This window comes from Leptodactylus fuscus, chromosome 3 (assembly GCF_031893055.1).
Source record: "Leptodactylus fuscus isolate aLepFus1 chromosome 3, aLepFus1.hap2, whole genome shotgun sequence".
NCBI lineage: Eukaryota > Metazoa > Chordata > Amphibia > Anura > Leptodactylidae > Leptodactylus > Leptodactylus fuscus.
In genome coordinates, this window is record NC_134267.1 from 134,787,990 (window position 1) to 134,806,355 (window position 18,366).

General features: G+C 44.8%; 1 protein-coding gene across 1 annotated transcript in view; it reads right to left on the minus strand.

Moving 5' to 3' along the window:
* ZNF451 (zinc finger protein 451) overlaps positions 1 to 10,389 on the minus strand; it is a 30,995-nt gene extending 20,606 nt beyond the window's left edge. Inside the window, exons 1-8 of the mRNA XM_075268374.1 lie at positions 10,323 to 10,389; positions 7,525 to 7,642; positions 6,665 to 6,742; positions 5,484 to 5,603; positions 5,260 to 5,371; positions 3,989 to 4,139; positions 1,750 to 1,876; positions 679 to 832 (exon numbers count right to left, since the gene is read on the minus strand). Coding sequence (XP_075124475.1) covers positions 679 to 832; positions 1,750 to 1,876; positions 3,989 to 4,139; positions 5,260 to 5,371; positions 5,484 to 5,603; positions 6,665 to 6,742; positions 7,525 to 7,605 — 823 coding nt within the window. The 5' untranslated portion in view covers positions 7,606 to 7,642; positions 10,323 to 10,389. The remainder of the gene's footprint in view (positions 1 to 678; positions 833 to 1,749; positions 1,877 to 3,988; positions 4,140 to 5,259; positions 5,372 to 5,483; positions 5,604 to 6,664; positions 6,743 to 7,524; positions 7,643 to 10,322) is intronic.
* Between the last annotated feature and the right edge of the window lie 7,977 nt (positions 10,390 to 18,366).

Here is an 18,366-nt window from a genome sequence, read left to right on the forward strand (position 1 = left end):
TGTCTGTTATTTTGTGTCTGTTTTTTTTCTGCAAATACTCAGAAAGCAGAAAAAAAAAAAAAAAGGAGAAATACGAAAAGTATAAAAAAACCAAAAACCAAAAACACGGACAGTAACTGATGCTAGTGTTTCCATTTCTTAATTGATCCATTAAATGGATCAGTTAAAAAAAACCCCAGACATTATCAGTTAGTGTATGTTAATGTTTGTTATGATAGGTGTCTTTTTTTTTTAATTTTTTATGAACAGACACCTTGATAACAGAATTCAACGGTACTGTGAACCCTGCCTTAGAACAGTGCTAGTGCCATATAAAAGAATAAATTGTAGAATATGACACCAAGATCATAGTTTCAAATGAATTATATCCAGAGGAATTACTAGTTGATAACAGTCGGGACTGGGAGTAGCGGCATATAAATATCCCACCATGTTGTGCTGGGCTGGCGATTCCCCTGTAAATATTACTAGTAGAACAGCAATCTAAGAATCTCATCTTTCATAGGACGTCAGAAGCACTGTTCTATGTCCGTTTTAATAACTGCTGGTAATTCCCCACAAAAATAATCCTTATAACTCTCCATTCTACAGTTCCTACTAGAAATGCATGAATAAACTGACAACTGGGTTACCCATCTGACAAGGAGAGTGGTGTCCTTACAGAATCTGATACTATACCTTTAAAAACAAAGGATCGCTTGAAGTGATTGCTTGCAGACATGTGCTTCAGACACTCATCTCTTTGGTAAAAGAGTAAAAAACAGCTCGGACAGGCAAAACACTGGATAAACAGTGAAGGTATTCGTCTTTCATGACCATCTGCCAGATTTGCCTAGAAGAAATGGAACATTTAAAATGTAATAGTACCTTTCCAACCTATCCACAAATTATCAATGCAAAAGTAAATGGTCCTTCGTATGTCGAAAATAAAGAAAAAAAAAATACACAAGGATTTTCGAAAATGTAAATATTGTAATAAGGTTTAATTTAAAAAAAAAAAGGCAATCACACTGGCCCTCGCTGCACCTCATGATTTCATGCCCAACAGTTTGGTGTATGGTATGCAAATACTGCAGGGAAATTCATAAAGACCACCAGAGCAGCAATGCTGGTGCAGGGAGGAATTTATCTAGCCGGTTATGCTTATCTTGTTGTTTAAAATCATATTTCTTCCCCAACTTTATTGACTATAATCATGGAATATCAAGTAACTTCTATGAAGATTGTAAGGAACAGTTCAAAGATATCTTTATAGGATTATGGTCAGTACTTAATAATGCACCCTGTCTGCAGATAATAAAGCTATTTGGGAAGTCCCTTTAACCTTCCAACAATAAATATTTAATAAATTCTTCCATTTAGCATGACCTGACCATGACCAAAGTGCTTGGGGGTCACTTTCAGGTACATTGAAAATTCTGTTATTTAAAAATGGGGAAACAGCTACTTGAAAGGGCAATGGAGCTAGGGAGGGCTGTGCCGCCCCATTCATTGCCAACACTGTTCTATATACTTACATGCCTTCTATCTAGTAGCAGTGTGAAATGTACTGCAGCTAGGTACTATTCATGTGAAGAAGGCACAGCTGAAATACTCTACATAGCCACTACTAAGACAACATTGAGGTGTATGGTGCAGTGTAAAGGACCCTGCCAAGAAGGCCTTGCAATCTGCTAGGAAATGAGGGTGGAGACCACAGGTAGGGGCAGGAGCTGTCCATATGGTTGCAATACTCAAAATATGACTAACCTTTGCCGACAGATGATCATTATACTCGCTTACACTTGTAAACCGTTTAAGACACAAAACACAGGCATACGAGTTGTCACACACACCATGAAGAGCAATAGTTGGGTCACATGGGGAGTGATCAAACCTTTGAATGAAAGAGTTGGCCTGTTAATATAGAATTTTCATGCATACAAGATTATACATATATATAATTTTTTATCATACATTTTAAACAGGCCCATATATGGTTACTTGATATAAAAGAAACAAACAAAAAACAAACAATGAACAGATTTATCAAGACTGTTTTGGCATGCCCTTTCAGAGGCAGAAGAATGCGCTTAGTTTATGGCATAGATCTAGTCAAACTAGGCATATCTTATTGCGATCTATGTTCTTGCACTGAAACCAACACCAGTTTGTAGCTGGCTTAGATTTCAGTCATCATTTACACCAAAAGTAAATGATAAAATTTTTGGGGCCAATCAATGTCTCTTCCCACAGCTACCAAGGCCAGTCAGTGAAGGGTGCGTCTTATTTATGACAAGATGCATGCCTCCTCAAGGTTTGTTCACATCTGCTCCCCGGGTCTCCATTTTGCAGGTTTCCGTTTCCTGTTCGAAACTGGGCAGGAAACCGAAACCTGCAGGCATTTTTCAAACCCATTCATTTGAATGGGTTTGAAAAGTGTCTGGCCGTGAGCGTTTTCTGCTCTCTGCGGCAAAACCGGTTTTTTTTTTTAACCGGACACAAAGTCGGACATGCAGGACTTTGTGTCCGGCTAAGACTAAAAAAACAAAACACTGTTTCGCCGCGGAGAGCACAATACGCTCACCGGCGATCACGGCCGGACATGGTCTGACAGGTTTCCGTCTTCTGTCTGCAGAAGACAAAAACCTGAGAACAGAGACCAGGGCGCAGGTGTGAACCCAGCGTCAAAAGACACGTGCCCTCCTCATGGGCCGTATGCCTGGAGGGAAAATGCTACAAGCTGGCACCATTTCTTCCATCATTTAGCCAAATTTCTGGCATAAAAGATTATCTGGCATATATCATGACCACAGACCCTGTCCACCATGCGGCAAAGACTGTGTAGAGATTGTGACTTTTTATGCCTTTTACACCAGAAAGACTATTGGGGGAATTTCTCAGGACTGGTGTATAGTATGCCTTGAGCATTCCTGGAGAAGATTACCGATCTTATTACCGTATTTTACGGACTATAAGGCGCACTGGACTATAAGCCGCATTGCCCATGAGCGCCTTATAGTCCGTCTCAGTTCATATATAAGGCGCACCGGACTATAAGCCGCAGTCCGGTGCGCATTATATCTTATTGAAAGCGGCGGCAGGCAGACTTTGCCAGCGGCCGCTTAACCCCCCGCGTGCCAGCCGCTTCTATTGGAAGCGCTCGGCAGGCGAGGAGGGGCTCTATCAGCAAAATCATGCTGATAGAGCCCAACCGTAAACGTTAGATTAAACTACCCCCCCCCCCCCCCCCCCCCCCCGTTTTAAAATAAAAGCCTGAAACAGAATGTGAAACTTACCGAGCGGTGCAGGGTGGGCGGGCATTCAGGCCTCCTCTTCCTCCGATGTTCCGTCCTCCTCCGGCGCTCGCAAGCTGATAATGGCCAGGGCACATGCGCAGTAGAAGCATTATGATATTGCGCATGCGCCCCGGCCATTATCAGCGAGCGCCGGAGGAGAAGGACGGAACATCGGAGGCAGAGGAGGCCTGAATGCCCGCCCGCCCTGCACCGCTGGGTAAGTTTCACGTTCTGTTTCAGGCCGGCGTGACAGCAGGGCTGCCGGACACTTCCTATTCATTTCTATGGGAGCAGGCATGCGAGCGCTCCCCATAGAAATGAATGGACTGCTTTTTTCCATTCATTTCTATAGGGAGCGCTCGCATGCCGGCTCCCATAGAAATGAATGGGAAGTGTCTGTCCATTCATTTCTATGGGGAGCGCTCGCATGCCTGCTCCCATAGAAATGAATAGGAAGTGTCCGGCAGCCCTGCTGTAACGCCGGCGTGTACGGCTGTGATACACGCCGGCGTTCGGTAGTGTGAATGCACCCTTACGGTGCCTTTTATGTATGTATGGAAGCGGCACGCAGTCTTTGCCGCCGCTTCCATCCATATATAAGCCGCACCATAGTCATAAGCCGCACTTACGATTTCTGAGGAAATCGTAGGTTTTTATGTGCGCCTTATAGTCCGGAAAATACGGTACATTCCTTCTTAAGTTTGTCTTACCTCTTCAGATGGCCCATCAGCAGTTGTCCATTGTCAAACTTCCTGTTGCAGTTCATTACAGGGCAAGTGATTGACTGACTCCTCATGAAACTGGCTTCAGGGGGTCTATAGATGTTTCGGCGGCTCGCAGAAACACTACCTGGTTTGAGGCCTTGTATTTAAAAATATAAGACGACTCATTGTTACAAACTCCCACTTCTGTAATATCTACCACATCATATACATCATTCTGAGAACAATGCTTTATAGCTGCTATATGCTAAATACCAATAGGAGCGTGGCAGTCTTGGAGGTAGCTACATCTCTGAATGCAGGCACAGAGCGTCAGCACCTCTGCTCAAGAAATCAGCCCTAGCACAGCCAATTCTTTTTTCTAAGACAACTCAATACATTATCAAAGCTGGAAGTGGAGATGTACTAAAGCCTATTAGAAGTGAAACAGTCCTCAGGAAGATGCAGACCAGCACTCACGCAGCATCTTATTCTGTATAAAACAGGAGGAGCTACAGAGATTATTATATACAAGGGGGAGCCAAAAATTATCCACTCTGCCCGGCAAATTTATTTTAACCAAATTTTATGGCATAAGCTTGTTGATAGATGGGCAAAGTGTATTGAAAAGCACTAAAAAAGAACTGTCGTAACATGTTCAAACCTTCACAACAGACAATTAGTTAATATGATAGCTGGATGCTTATTGAAGGATCTAAGGCTTGTCATTTTATTAGCTCTATTACAGGCCCCCCAGGGTTGAAAACAAGGGGTCTAAAAAGTATATAAGAAGAAAAAAAAAATTAAAGAAAGTCCTGCATGTCCGACTTTGTGTCCGTGCAAAAAGAACGGTTTCACGGCGTAGAGGCAGCATATGGACACCGGCAGTTTGCTTTACAAACCCATTGATATTAATGGGTTTTTAAACTGACTACCAGCAAGCTGTCCCCAAGCAGTTTATCCTGGGATTTAGGCCTGTACACAATAAAAACATCCAGTTTTACACCCTGTTTGGTTATAAGTTTTGTTTATTATCAGTTACTGGCTTGCTTATTTTTTATTATTGTATTATAATAACCAAAATATACAGCATTTTTTATTCTCAATATCCCTAGAACCCACAGTAAAAGCACCATAATAAAAACTGAAGCCAAGTCTGCTCTGTTCTCCATAGCCCAATAAGAACCAGATAAAATTCCCTGCAGCTGCTCTACAGAGCAACAGAATAAGTTCTATACAATGCCTGTATTTTGTTGATTTAGAACATTTTATTAGTTTACCTGGCATTTTAAGCCACTCTTTGACACACATTCTTGCAGCATTTTGGCCAGGAGAATCCTTGGTAAATTCCAACTCTTGTAAACCATGAGCATGCTGAAAATGTAACTTTTCCTATATTAAAAAAAATAAAAAAATAAAAATATTATATATGCATAGTTTACAGTAGAAAAAAAAAAAGTTGAAATTTTACTAAATCATTTGTTGCAAATCAACAGTAACTCACTTGAAATGCTTTATTTTTTTCAGCTTTCTGCTGTTTTTCCACTTCAACATGACGTGCAAGACGGTCCAGTGTCGAAGCCACACGGTCTTTCTGATAATCAACATGGTCCTTTACGGATCTCTAAAATTAAAAAGATCCTAAGATACTTTATATTTGCTAGTAGATTTCCTACTTATACTTCCATTCACTTTAATGGGGTGTTTGGGTGGAATCTGCCAAACATTGGGCAGGATGTCTCTCTTGTTCCACTATTATGGTATGTTCATACAGGGTTTTTTGTCCAGAACCTGAGGCGGAGGCCGCGAGGCGAATCCGCCTGACAGAATGAGCATCTTGCTTCTTTTTCCGGATGCTGGAACAAACAGCTCCCGGAAAAAAAAGAACTTTTTGGTACAGATACAGCCTCAAAATCCTGACCAAAAAAACCCATGTGAAAAGCCTAGCTGATTTTGTCACTGATTTTTCAGCATTGCTTTTTTTGGACACTGTTTTTTGAATTGGACGCTGTTTTTGACGCTTTTTCAGTCACTGTTTTTTTGAAGCTTTTTTTTTTGCATTACAAAAAAGTACATGATAAAAAAAAAACGCTAGCGGTTTCAGTCGCTGTTTTTGCCAAAACAGCTGCAAAAATAAGCGACCAAAAACCGCTAGCGGTTTTTTCAGTGCCCCATAGACTCCTATTCATTTTTTCAGGTGTTAAACGCCTGAAGAAAGGTCATGTTGCTTCTTTTTCTGCTAGCAAAAAAAGCTAGCAATAAAAAAAGCTAGCAGAAAAAAAAAGCTAGCAATTCACATAGAGCTACATTTTTCAGCTAGAGGAAAAAGTAGCGTTTCCCTCCATTTGAAATGATCAGGATTCAGATTCTTTGCAGTAGATTTCACCACAGAATTTCCACCATGTGGACTTAATCCCTTTTTTGTACATTTTTGCTGTTAGCCTTGCCCAACCCAGTGCGATACTGCTAGTTAAAAACTGTACACAGTTCTTAAGTAAAATACTGTATACCACATAAACCCTTTTTTTTTAAATTTAAATAATATAAAATTATGGATCCCCAACAGTACTGCAGATAAATGTAGTGTTCCCCGCAAGAACAGCTGTTTGTGGATTATCTTCACAGAAGGCAATGAACTGCAGTGTGCTACACCACTAGAACATAGGATAAATACAATATACTTACATTTAGACACAAAACCTGATCCTCATCATCGCTACTAAGCAAGTCAACGCATTCCAAAACAGGTCTTAACTGGCCTTCCTGTGGATAAAAAATACAGAATCTATCTGGCATTTGGAACATTTGGCATTCAGAGTCTGAGACTAAACAGCAGGATTGAAGAATCAGTTTGCCAAACCAAAGTCTCACACCTATTTTCTCACAGCCCAATACCTTCATAAAATAATTACAGCCAAGGACAGTCTTAAAGGGGATTTCTTGGCAAAAAAATGTTTTGTTTTTAAAAAAGGTCTGTTAGTGCTAAAAAGGTTAATAAGTGCACCCAAATACCTTTAGCGGTGTTTTGAGTGATTTCTGGGAGCTGTCAACTTCTGCATTTGTTTACATGGGCAGGCAGCATAATGCTTTCCTCACACTCTTATCACTCTTCTTGCTTTGGTAGCCTAATAGTCATTAAACCTTACCTAGCTAAGTTTTCGCTTGTTTTTAGAGTTAAACTAAAACTAGCATTTTTACCATTTATTCAGGTATTGATTATATGAAAATGCGCTTTTGTATCAATAGGGAAAAAATTCCAGTCACTCTCCAATATATTGCAGGAAGCCTTCCCAGAGGAGTAGAAGCGGTTTAAGCTGCAAAGGGCAGACCAACATATTAATGCCTATAGATCCAGAATGCAATGTCATAAAAGCTCCTGTAGGTAAAATATATAGGTGTCCTAATACTTTGGCCATTTGGTTTGTCTTCAGACAACTGTGGATTAACTACTGCTTCTTTTATTATCCTGAACTTTCTACACAGGCTGAAAAATTAGAATGTATTTATTATATCTCTATATATTTTGAAATCATTCCAGTACTTACACTGACAAACTCAATCTCATCTTCGCTGTTCTGATTTTCTTTTGCTTGCTTTTCCTGTTCAACAGATGTCAAAGGATCCATGGCTCAGGCCAAAGTATGACAGTCACTGATGTTACTGCTGGATAAAAACAACGAAAAAAAGAAAAACTTGTAAATTTGGCCATATGCACACACTCACTGCATTTTCACTTTTTTTAATGCACTAAATACAGCGGGGGGAAAAAAAAAACCAAGAATGGTGCAGAATTAGAGAAAAACTGCAAACCCTCTAGGATCTCAATGCATATCTATCCGCTTAAAAGGGCTTACACACAGAAACATTATAGTCTATGGGGTCCAACGGGTTTCTGGCAGGACTTTCCTCTCTGAATATTTAAAGCACAATAGGGGACAGAATCCCTGAATGCAATTGTGACTGCAGCCTAACGAAACCCACAGCACAAAGAGACCCTGCAGCAGCAAAAGAAAAAAAAAAACAAGCACTCAATTTCTGGTGGGTTTTGGTGTACCACTACTCCTGATAGAAAATCTGCAGCATTTGGCCACACAATGGCCCAAATATGACGCATCCAGTTTGGGCTAAAGTTTTTTTTTTTTTTTCTTCTGCTTACTGTTTGCAGCAACGGCATCACCCTTGTTGCGCCAAAGAGCTCATTTGTATATTGACAAAAACAGAGGCACCAGTTCATAAGGGGAAAACATTGTTTAATTCAGGAGACCTATCTTCCGGACTGGGTGGACAGACTCCCCCACTCTGCCCCCTCTGTAATCCAGGCCCAGGAGCTGTAGGTGTGATGTGATAATGTCACTCACATCACACCTGCAGCTCCCTGAAGACTCTGGGAGAGGAGACAGCAGAGGATCGAGGAGAGGTGAGTGTTAGTGGTTTTTATTTTTAATGTTTGTTGCCAAGAGAAAAGGCCAGATATTATACCGTGGGAGGATGGCATTATACTGTGGGAGCCCCGGCAGGATGGCATTATACTGCGGGAGCCCCGGCAGGATGGCATTATACTGCGGGAGCCCCGGCAGGATGGCATTATACTGCGGGAGCCCCGGCAGGATGGCATTATACTGCGGGAGCCCCGGCAGGATGGCATTATACTGCGGGAGCCCCGGCAGGATGGCATTATACTGCGGGAGCCCCGGCAGGATGGCATTATACTGCGGGAGCCCCGGCAGGATGGCATTATACTGCGGGAGCCCCGGCAGGATGGCATTATACTGCGGGAGCCCCGGCAGGATGGCATTATACTGCGGGAGCCCCGGCAGGATGGCATTATACTGCGGGAGCCCCGGCAGGATGGCATTATACTGCGGGAGCCCCGGCAGGATGGCATTATACTGCGGGAGCCCCGGCAGGATGGCATTATACTGCGGGAGCCCCGGCAGGATGGCATTATACTGCGGGAGCCCCGGCAGGATGGCATTATACTGCGGGAGCCCCGGCAGGATGGCATTATACTGCGGGAGCCCCGGCAGGATGGCATTATACTGCGGGAGCCCCGGCAGGATGGCATTATACTGCGGGAGCCCCGGCAGGATGGCATTATACTGCGGGAGCCCCGGCAGGATGACATTATACTGCGGGAGCCCCGGCAGGATGACATTATACTGCGGGAGCCCCGGCAGGATGACATTATACTGCGGGAGCCCCGGCAGGATGACATTATACTGCGGGAGCCCCGGCAGGATGACATTATACTGCGGGAGCCCCGGCAGGATGACATTATACTGCGGGAGCCCCGGCAGGATGACATTATACTGCGGGAGCCCCGGCAGGATGACATTATACTGCGGGAGCCCCGGCAGGATGACATTATACTGCGGGAGCCCCGGCAGGATGACATTATACTGCGGGAGCCCCGGCAGGATGACATTATACTGTGGGAGCCCCGGCAGGATGACATTATACTGTGGGAGCCCCGGCAGGATGACATTATACTGTGGGAGCCCCGGCAGGATGACATTATACTGTGGGAGCCCCGGCAGGATGACATTATACTGTGGGAGCAGCCAGAGGATGGCATTATGCTGTGGGAGCAGCCGGAGGATGGCATTATACTGTGGGAGCCCCGGCAGGATGACATTATACTGTGGGAGCAGCCAGAGGATGACATTATACCGCGGGAGCAGCCAGAGGATGACACTATGCTGTGGGAGCCCTGGGAGGATGACATTATACCGCGGGAGCAGATCATGTTAGGGTGACTATATGGTCACAAGAGAAATGGATGGGAATGGGAATGGGCAGAGACAAAGTATAAATGGGTGGGGGTACGTTAGCTACAGTGCACCACACATTCCTTCCCTCCTTCTGTTCTTTGATAGTTGGGAGATATGCTGCACATAGAACCTCTAAGGCTAGGTTCACACCTGCACCCAGTTTCTGTTCAGGGATTTCATTTCCCCATTCCGCTTGAGAAACACGCAGAGAAGAGTCCTGCAACCAGCGCTTATCTCTCCACATTTTTCAGGCGCAAACCCGGTGGATCCCATTACAGTCTATTGGGGTCCCCAGGATTTCTGCAGGTAACCACTTTTTAAGAACTTTGCATTTCCATTTTTCAGGTCCCCCAAGCAGGTGTGACCCTAGCATCAGCGACACCAGCAGATCACACTGGATAATGGGGATCAGATGTTGTAACCAAAAGCCAAGGAAAACAGAAGCAAATGTCTGAGCATTGATAAAGCCACAAGAAGTAGGAATGACATTATCTGTAGATGGCCGCAAAGACTGCTGCACCACACCCGCCATACACGTCCATGTATCTGCCGCTCATACATCCCGTACTCACTTCCGTTACCAGTAACCACCTCCTCTCACGGGCAGTTTACCATCTCAGTCTCCCGCGTTACCCGCACTGACTGCCCCAAGCGTCACTGCGAAAGCGACACAGCGCGCCATGAGGGATGCCGGGAAATGTAGTCCCAGCACTGACTGCTGCACGTGCTAGCAGGGGGCGGGGATACTGTCAGCGCTGACACTGGACATGACCTGATCGGTTACAGATCGTTCACGCTGCGGCTTCCCTTCTCATGGTTTTGGTTGGCCATGTGGTGTTTATATGAGGGAAGGCTGACATTATAGAATGGAGTTGCACTGAGGGCAGGCTTTAGTGTGAGCTGATGGAACCCAGAGCTTCACTGTATAATATGACCTTGATGCAGACATTTTTTCATGTAAACAATTTTGTTTTATCAGATTTGACTATTTCGATTCCATGGATTGAAATCATGTGCTAGAGGCATCCTGTGCTCAAAGTGAAGGGAAGTGAAGGCATAAACAGGATTTGATCTGGCCTCAGCGGTTACTTGTAAAGAACCAGTGGCGTATGTGAGTGATGTCACCGGTCTCTTTCCAGGGACCGCTGAGGACTGGTAACACTCAGTTGTCAATCTATTCAGAAATTTCTAGGAGGAATAACGGAGGAACAGGGTTATAAATTAACATTCTTATAGGGGTTGTCCAGAACCTAGAAAAGTTGGATACCACAGATTGGTCAGTGTCTGACAAGACCCCTTAACTATAAGTATTACTCTATGCTAAATTCTGGACAACCTCTTTCAGGATTGGGATTGTTATTTCATGAGGAATACAATTACTTGCCATAATAGACATGTCAGGAGAACAGATAAATCCTCTTTTTGGTAACCTATTAGGGCTAGTTCACACGTGAACTGCCCGCGCGGGTCTCTCTGGTCAAAACCTGCCTGCTGCGACCATCACGGTCGCGGCTTTCCCCTCTGCTGTTGGCTCAAATGAATGAGCCGACATAGGAGGGTGCTGCTGGGGGCGGAAGCCGCGCAGCTCAGCCCGCGCGGCTTCCACCTGAAGAAGGGACATGTCGCAGCAGCCCGCCGCTAGCGGAGAAAAGAAGCCCGGCGGTCTGCATAGACCACCATTGTAAAGGGGAGGTTTTTGACACGAAATCCGATGTCAAAAACCTCCCCTTTGCTCACGTGTGAACGAGCCCTTAGACTGAGTTCACACAGGGTTTTTTGGTCCAGAATTTGACGCGGAGGCCGCTTCAGATCGCTCTTCTAGCAATTCCCTTACAGCAGAGCTCCTTCCCTTCTGAGCCCTGCTGTGTACCCAAGCAGCAGTTTACCCCCACATATATAATTGTTTTAGTCCCCGAGATAGTCCGCTTAATAGTTTTAGGAGTGCATGTCTCTGAGACCACAAAGTGGCTGCAACGTATTAGTCACTGAAATTGCATATTTCTTTAAAGGGATTCTGCTAGAGATGAGCGAGTACTATTCGAAACGGCCGTTTTGAATAGCACGCACTCATAGGAATGAATGGAAGCGGCCGGCACGCAGACTTTGCCGGCGGCCGGCCAGCCGCTTAACCCCCTGTGTGCCGGCTGCGTCCATTCATTCCTATGGGTGCATGCTATTCGAAACTCCCATTTCGAATACTACTCGCTCATCTCTAGATTCTACCATTAAATTCAATTTTTTTCTCACTAACATGTAGGAATAGCCTTAAGAAAGGCTATTCTTCTCTTACCTTTAGATGTCTTCTCCACACCACCGTTCGGTAGAAATGCCGGTTTTCATGGGTATGCAAATGAGTTCTCTCACAGCACTGGGGTCGGGCCCCAGCACTCAAACAGCACTGGGGGCATCCCCATGACTGCAAGAGAGCAGCGCTGCCTCCACTTTCTTCAGGAACGGCCTCTTCACGTGCCTTCTTCCGACGCTGGCAGTCAAACTTCTAGGCCTCGGGCAGTTATAAAATAAAACTATAAAAACATATATGTAAATCATACCTTAGCGTGCACCCTGGGCGGTGATGCACAATCCAACGTCATCTTCTGGCACGCCTACCTCTTCTTTCTTCTTTCGGCGATGCCCTGTGGTCCTGGCTCTTCCCCGCGCTCATCGTCATCTTCTTTCGGCGGTTCAAATTCGATTGGTTGAAATCCAGCGCGTGCGCACTGCCATTGAGAAAAATGGCGCCATAGCGTACACAGTAGCTCTGGAGGGAGCGCTACTGCGCACGCGCCGGATTTTTTTATTTTTTTTTTAGTTTTAAAAACTTTTTTTTTTCTTCTTTTACAATTATAATCAGACCCCCTAGGGACCTTGAAACCTAAGAGGTCTGATCGCTCATGCTATTCACTGCAATACTACTGTATCGCAGTGACTAGCAAAATGACAGCAGTTCTATTAGACGCTGCCTCTGGCAGTATTTAGTAGATCGAACGATATGACAAGCCTGGGTGCCTTCAATAGGCTTCCGGCTGTCATAGCAACCGATCGCTACCCTCCGGTGACGTTCAGGAGGGCGGCGATTGGTGAAAAATGGTGGCGCCCGTGCCACCTGTGCAATTTAGACATCACAGTCCCGTTTGAACGCGGCATCTAAAGGGTTAACAGTTGCGATCAGTGCACTGACCACTGCTGTTAGTGGCGGGTGCCAGCTGTATTAAACAGCCAGCATCCGCCCTGTATGGAGAGAGATCAGCTCCTGAGCTCTCTCCATACATCCCCATGCGACTCAGGACGTAGTACACTGTCTACCAATAAGTATTTGGACATCTGTGGTAGAATAGAAAAACAACATTTATTCATATCCAATAGTTGGTAGAACCCAGCAAATGTGCTTCCTTACGGATGGTATTGATCGACACAATACTCCCGGATGGCTGTTGAAACTCCTGGTGTATGTGAACCATCGTTTGGGTGCGGCTTCTCTGGCCAGCACTCGTTGGTCTCTATCTCCCAGTCTCCCAATAATCACCAATCATCTTCCACTTCGTAATCATATAGGCTACTGTCGATTTTGGGTAATTCAGTTCGCTTGCTATGTCCCTTAAGGATCAACCATTTCTGTGGTACCCCACAATTACTGCATCCCAATAGATATGGAGTCCAGCGATATCCACTTTTCTTTAAAAAACTCCTTTTATTGAATCATATTTAAAAATTGCAGACATGTAGATGATGAAATCAGATAGTACATGGACAAGCTGGAATTGTGTGGTATGACAGACCTGGTTGTTCAAGCTGACGCGTTTCGAAACTGTTGTTTCTTAGTCATAGCAGGACTAAGAGCTATGACTAAGAAACAACAGTATCAGTATGTTACAGCAGAAAAGTACCGTATATACTCGAGTATAAGCCGACCCGAATCTAAGCTGAGGTCCCTAATTTTACCACAAAAAGCTGGGAAGACTTATTGACTCGAGTATAAGCCGGGGGGGGGGGGGGGGATGCAGCAGCTGCTGGAATATTTCAAAAATTAAAATGGTTGGAGTTTGTGGGTGCAGTAGTTGCTGGGGAAGGGGAGGGGCTCTTTTGGTTATCTGTCTGACCCTTCCCTGAGCTTGAGGACTGTTTTATTTTTCCCCCCACTTGGAACTCAGCATAGCTGAGTATAGGGTATCTGCAGTGCGCCTATTAACTCCTTCCCGACGGAACTGGAGCACTGCACATCCTATATTCAGTAGACCGGGCACTTTCAGACACAGGGATACCTAATGTGTATGTGTTTCACAGTCATTTTCTACTTTTATATCTATTCTAGAGAAAGGAGGGATTTAGAACTTTTATTTTTTTTAAAGCTTTTTTTTTTTCACTATTTTATGGGAAATTCTATACATTATTATTGCGGCTCGTCATAGACCCCCCCCCCCCTCCCGAGTATATACGGTAATACAGATACAGGATAATACACAGTAATATATTACAGACGTAGACACACATATGCTGGGAAGAGAAGATATACTAGAAGTCCATAGCAGCTAAGGAACAGAAGAAGGAAGACTTCATAGTCATAATCATTAGTTTTCTGTGCGGAGTGATCTTCTCTTGATCTGATGTAGATCAAGTGATAAGGCCTATTATAGCAGAGTCATCGGAGTACTTCTGTAAGTAACAGCTGGATGAGTTGTGCCTAAAGTCAGCAGTGTACAGTGTGAAGAGAAATGGGGCAAGAACTGTACCTTGTGGTGCCCCCGTACTACAGATCACAGTGTCAGACACACAGTCACCTGGGCTCTCACATACTGAGGGCGGTTTGTCAGGTAGTCTAGAATCCAGTTGGACAGATGATGGTCCGCACCACTAAGGTTCAGCTTCTCCCTCAGTAGCCTTGGCTGAATGGTGTTGAACGCGCTGGAGAAATCAAGAACATAATTCTCACAGTGTTCCCGGGTTTCTCTAGGTGAGAGAGAGCTCTATGAAGAAGGTGGATGATGGCGTCATCTACCCCAATGCCCGGTCGGTGGGGGTTGGGTCTTCGTGTGTGAGGGGAGGGGGGTTGACTGACATGCTGGTGAAGGGACAATTGGTTTGGAGTCAAATCTATTGAAGAATAGATTTAGCTCATTAAGCCGCTTTGTGTGCTCCTCACTTCCGCTGGCAAGTGTACAATAAAGCTCTATTGAGCAGGCGTTGGTAGAAGTGGAGGAAGTGACACTTTGTGTCAGAAGACTGAAGATAGGTAAGTATAATGGGGATGGGAAGGGGAGTAGTAGTGATGCTTTGTTTCCGGAATTGCGGAAACGGAACATCACCGGATCATCAGAAATTGTGCCTGTAACCGCCCCAGGTATATAGGTAAATGTAGATTTTTTTCTAATTAAGTCAATTAGAAGTTAGGCAGGGGGAGGGGGTTTAGTTTAGGGAATCATTTTCAATTTATCCAGGACAACACCTTTAATTGGTGTTTATTCTGTCTGCGTTGCTGTATAACAGTTTATATCCAGTAACAATATGGATGAATTAGTTACTATGTAGTAGTATTTTCCTTTGTATTGTGCTATTATGGTTATCGGCACTATATTTATTTATGTAGAGACATACTATCATATATAAATTGTACATATTAGGAGGTTCAACATTCTGTAGGTAAAAATATCCAGGGATAATGTGTTATTGACTTTATGAATCCCAGACATCCAAGACAATCCTCTGTGACTAGGATTAGGGTTTTCTGTTTTCCACCTTCATTTTACTTCTTGTACTAAAAGAAGGGCTTGAATAAAAATGTTAAGGTCTAATGAGCCACGGATCACATTAGGATATGGAAAGTTGCAATAATTTTGTTCCTGTCAAAAGAGACATAATAAATACAGTCAGCAGGTGGCAGCATCACTCTGAGAAAATGCCTCAAGCTCATGTAGAGACCTGTAGAAGACATCTGGAGAAGGTATGTATGCTACATGGGTAGATCAGCTTTTCTTAGAATTCTGCATTGCGCTATTCCTCTACTAGTCCTACTAGAAACTTATGGATAAACAGACAACTGGGAGTTACTAAACAGTTGGCATGATTAGTCAAAGTCTGTCTGTGTAGGTAAGCACCTGTAACTGGTAACACCCAGTTGTCAATTAATTCATAAAGTTCTACAAGGAATTCCAGAGGAACAGTACAATACGCAGCTTTAACAAAAGATGCTGACAATTGTCAGGAGAGGGGACAGATCCTATTTAACAAAAACCACAAGTAAGGGGGCGTTCACATTTGCGCCCAGTGTGTGCATTCCGCTGGGTTTCCGTCTTCAGCCCCGGCTAAACTGGACAGGGGACGGAAACCCGGCAGTCAGCTTTAAAACCCATTTACTTGAATGGGTTTGTAAAGGTGAGCGCCAGTGTCCACCTGCAGCCTGTCCGCGGGGAAATAGGTTTTTTTAGCTGGACACAAAATTTGACATGCAGGACTTTGTGTCCAGCTAACAAAAAAAAACAGTTTCCCCGCGGACAGGCCGCAGGCAGTCACCTTTATAAACCCATTCAAGTGAAAGGGTTTTAAAGCAGACCACCCACTTTCCGTCCCCTGTCCAGTTTCGCCGGGGCTGAAGATGGAAACCCAGCAGAATGCATACATCGGACACCGGGCGCAAGTGTGAACAAATCATTAGGCTGGATTCACATCTCTGTGGACTCGGCTTAAAATTGGCGGAGAGAAAAGTCCTATAAAACCGCCGGTTTTAAGTGGACAGAGTCTCTTTCATTTGGGCCCCATGCGGACCAGAGCAACAGAGACCTGAACCTAGTATAAACTAAATAAATAGACAAATTGGAAATGTATAAATGACTGAAACAGATATTTGCCTAAGTGGGCATAGTAAATGAAGACAGCAGCAGTATTTACTGTGACACGAAAAACACAATACCAGATCTTCTGGGTACGGTGCTTTCTCCCTCTGTACCAGTGTCCAAGTAAAGGTGGGTTCACGTTTGTGTTGGTTTAATCTGTTCTTCTTTTCCACTGTGAGATCAGAAGAATGTACTAAACATTAGGAGATGTCAAATCACAACCAACAACCTTATCCTGAGGGAACCCACTGACTATAGTGGCATCTGTTGGATATCTGTTTTCTCTCCTTGATTTCGCCAGTTGAAAAAGTTGTGCTTGCCGGACTTTGTATTAAACAATTTAGGTGGATTTTGCATCTGATCCTCTAATGCAGACATGAAAATAGCCTAAGGTCTCTTATATGTGACCGAGTTACGTCTGGGGAAAATATAACGCTGTAAGTTCAGTACAGTAGCACTTTGGCCATTCTAGAGCTCAGTGCCTGTTTTTCCCAGACTTGGTTGTATGAAAGCAGCCTTAGTCTTAGATATGTTTCTCAGGCTGGGTTCACAGTAGCGCTGGGATCTCCATCCTTCGGGTACCTCGGTGGACCCCGATGACGGAGAGCCTGTCTGCAAAAACACGTAGACCCCATAGACTATAATGAGGTCCACCAAATGTCTGTTGGTTTTATACTGAAACCGGCAGAGAGAAAAGTCCTCCCCTATGGAGAATTCAACGCAGATGTGAACCTAGCCTTATATTTGTGTTTATAACCCCACCATAGAATTAATGGTGCTGTACTAACAATAATAATCAGGGCTGTAACTTGAGGCTCCTGGGCCCCAATACAAAATCTGTGATGGGGTCCCTACCTTTTGCCATTTAGAATAGCAATATATATTATGTGGCAGAGGGGACTTTGGAACCCCTTGAGGGTCCAGGGCTGTACCTCTTAGGCCTGGTTCACATCTGCATTAGGTATTCCATTCGGGGAGTCCGCTTGGGGATGCCCCAAACGGAATACCGAACACATTGACAAGCGGTGAGCAAAGAAAGCACACGGACTTCATAGACTATAATGCAGTGGCGGATCCAGGGTTTGTGGGGCCCTGGGCAATTGACTTTGGCGGGGCCCTACTTATTGGGGGGTCTCGCACTTCTAACCTGTACTTCCCAACTGTTGAAGACTAGAAAGAGGGAATAAAATGTGTGGCGCGCTGCGCGCACCGCAGCAAATTAGGCCCCACCCACTTTTATGTTGACTCCGCCCATTCTCATTCATTTTTCATGTGATTCCACACCGTATAATCCTCCTACAGTCACCCGTAAATTATATGTCCCCCCTCCATCTCTCCCCCATTTTCATATACACCCTTCATCTACCCCTAATTTCATGTCCCCCCCTCCATCTGTGTCCCCAGTTTCATGCCATTCTCCCCCTTTATCTGCCCAGTTTCATGTCCCCCCCGTCTCTGCCCCAGTGTCATGCCATTCTCCCCCCTTCATCTGCCCCAGTGTCATGCCGTTCTCCCCCTCCATCTGCCCCAGTGTCATGCTGTTCTCCCCCCTCCATCTTCCCCAGTGTCATGCCGTTCTCCCCCCCTTTATCTGCCCCAGTGTCATGCCGTTCTCCCCCCCCTTCATCTGCCCCAGTGTGATGCCATTCTCCCCCCTTCATCTGCCCCAGTGTCATGCCGTTCTCCCCCCCCTTCATCTGCCCCAGTGTCATGCCGTTCTCCCCCCTTCATCTGCCCCAGTGTCATGCCATTCTCCCCCCTTCATCTGCCCCAGTGTGACGCCGTTCTC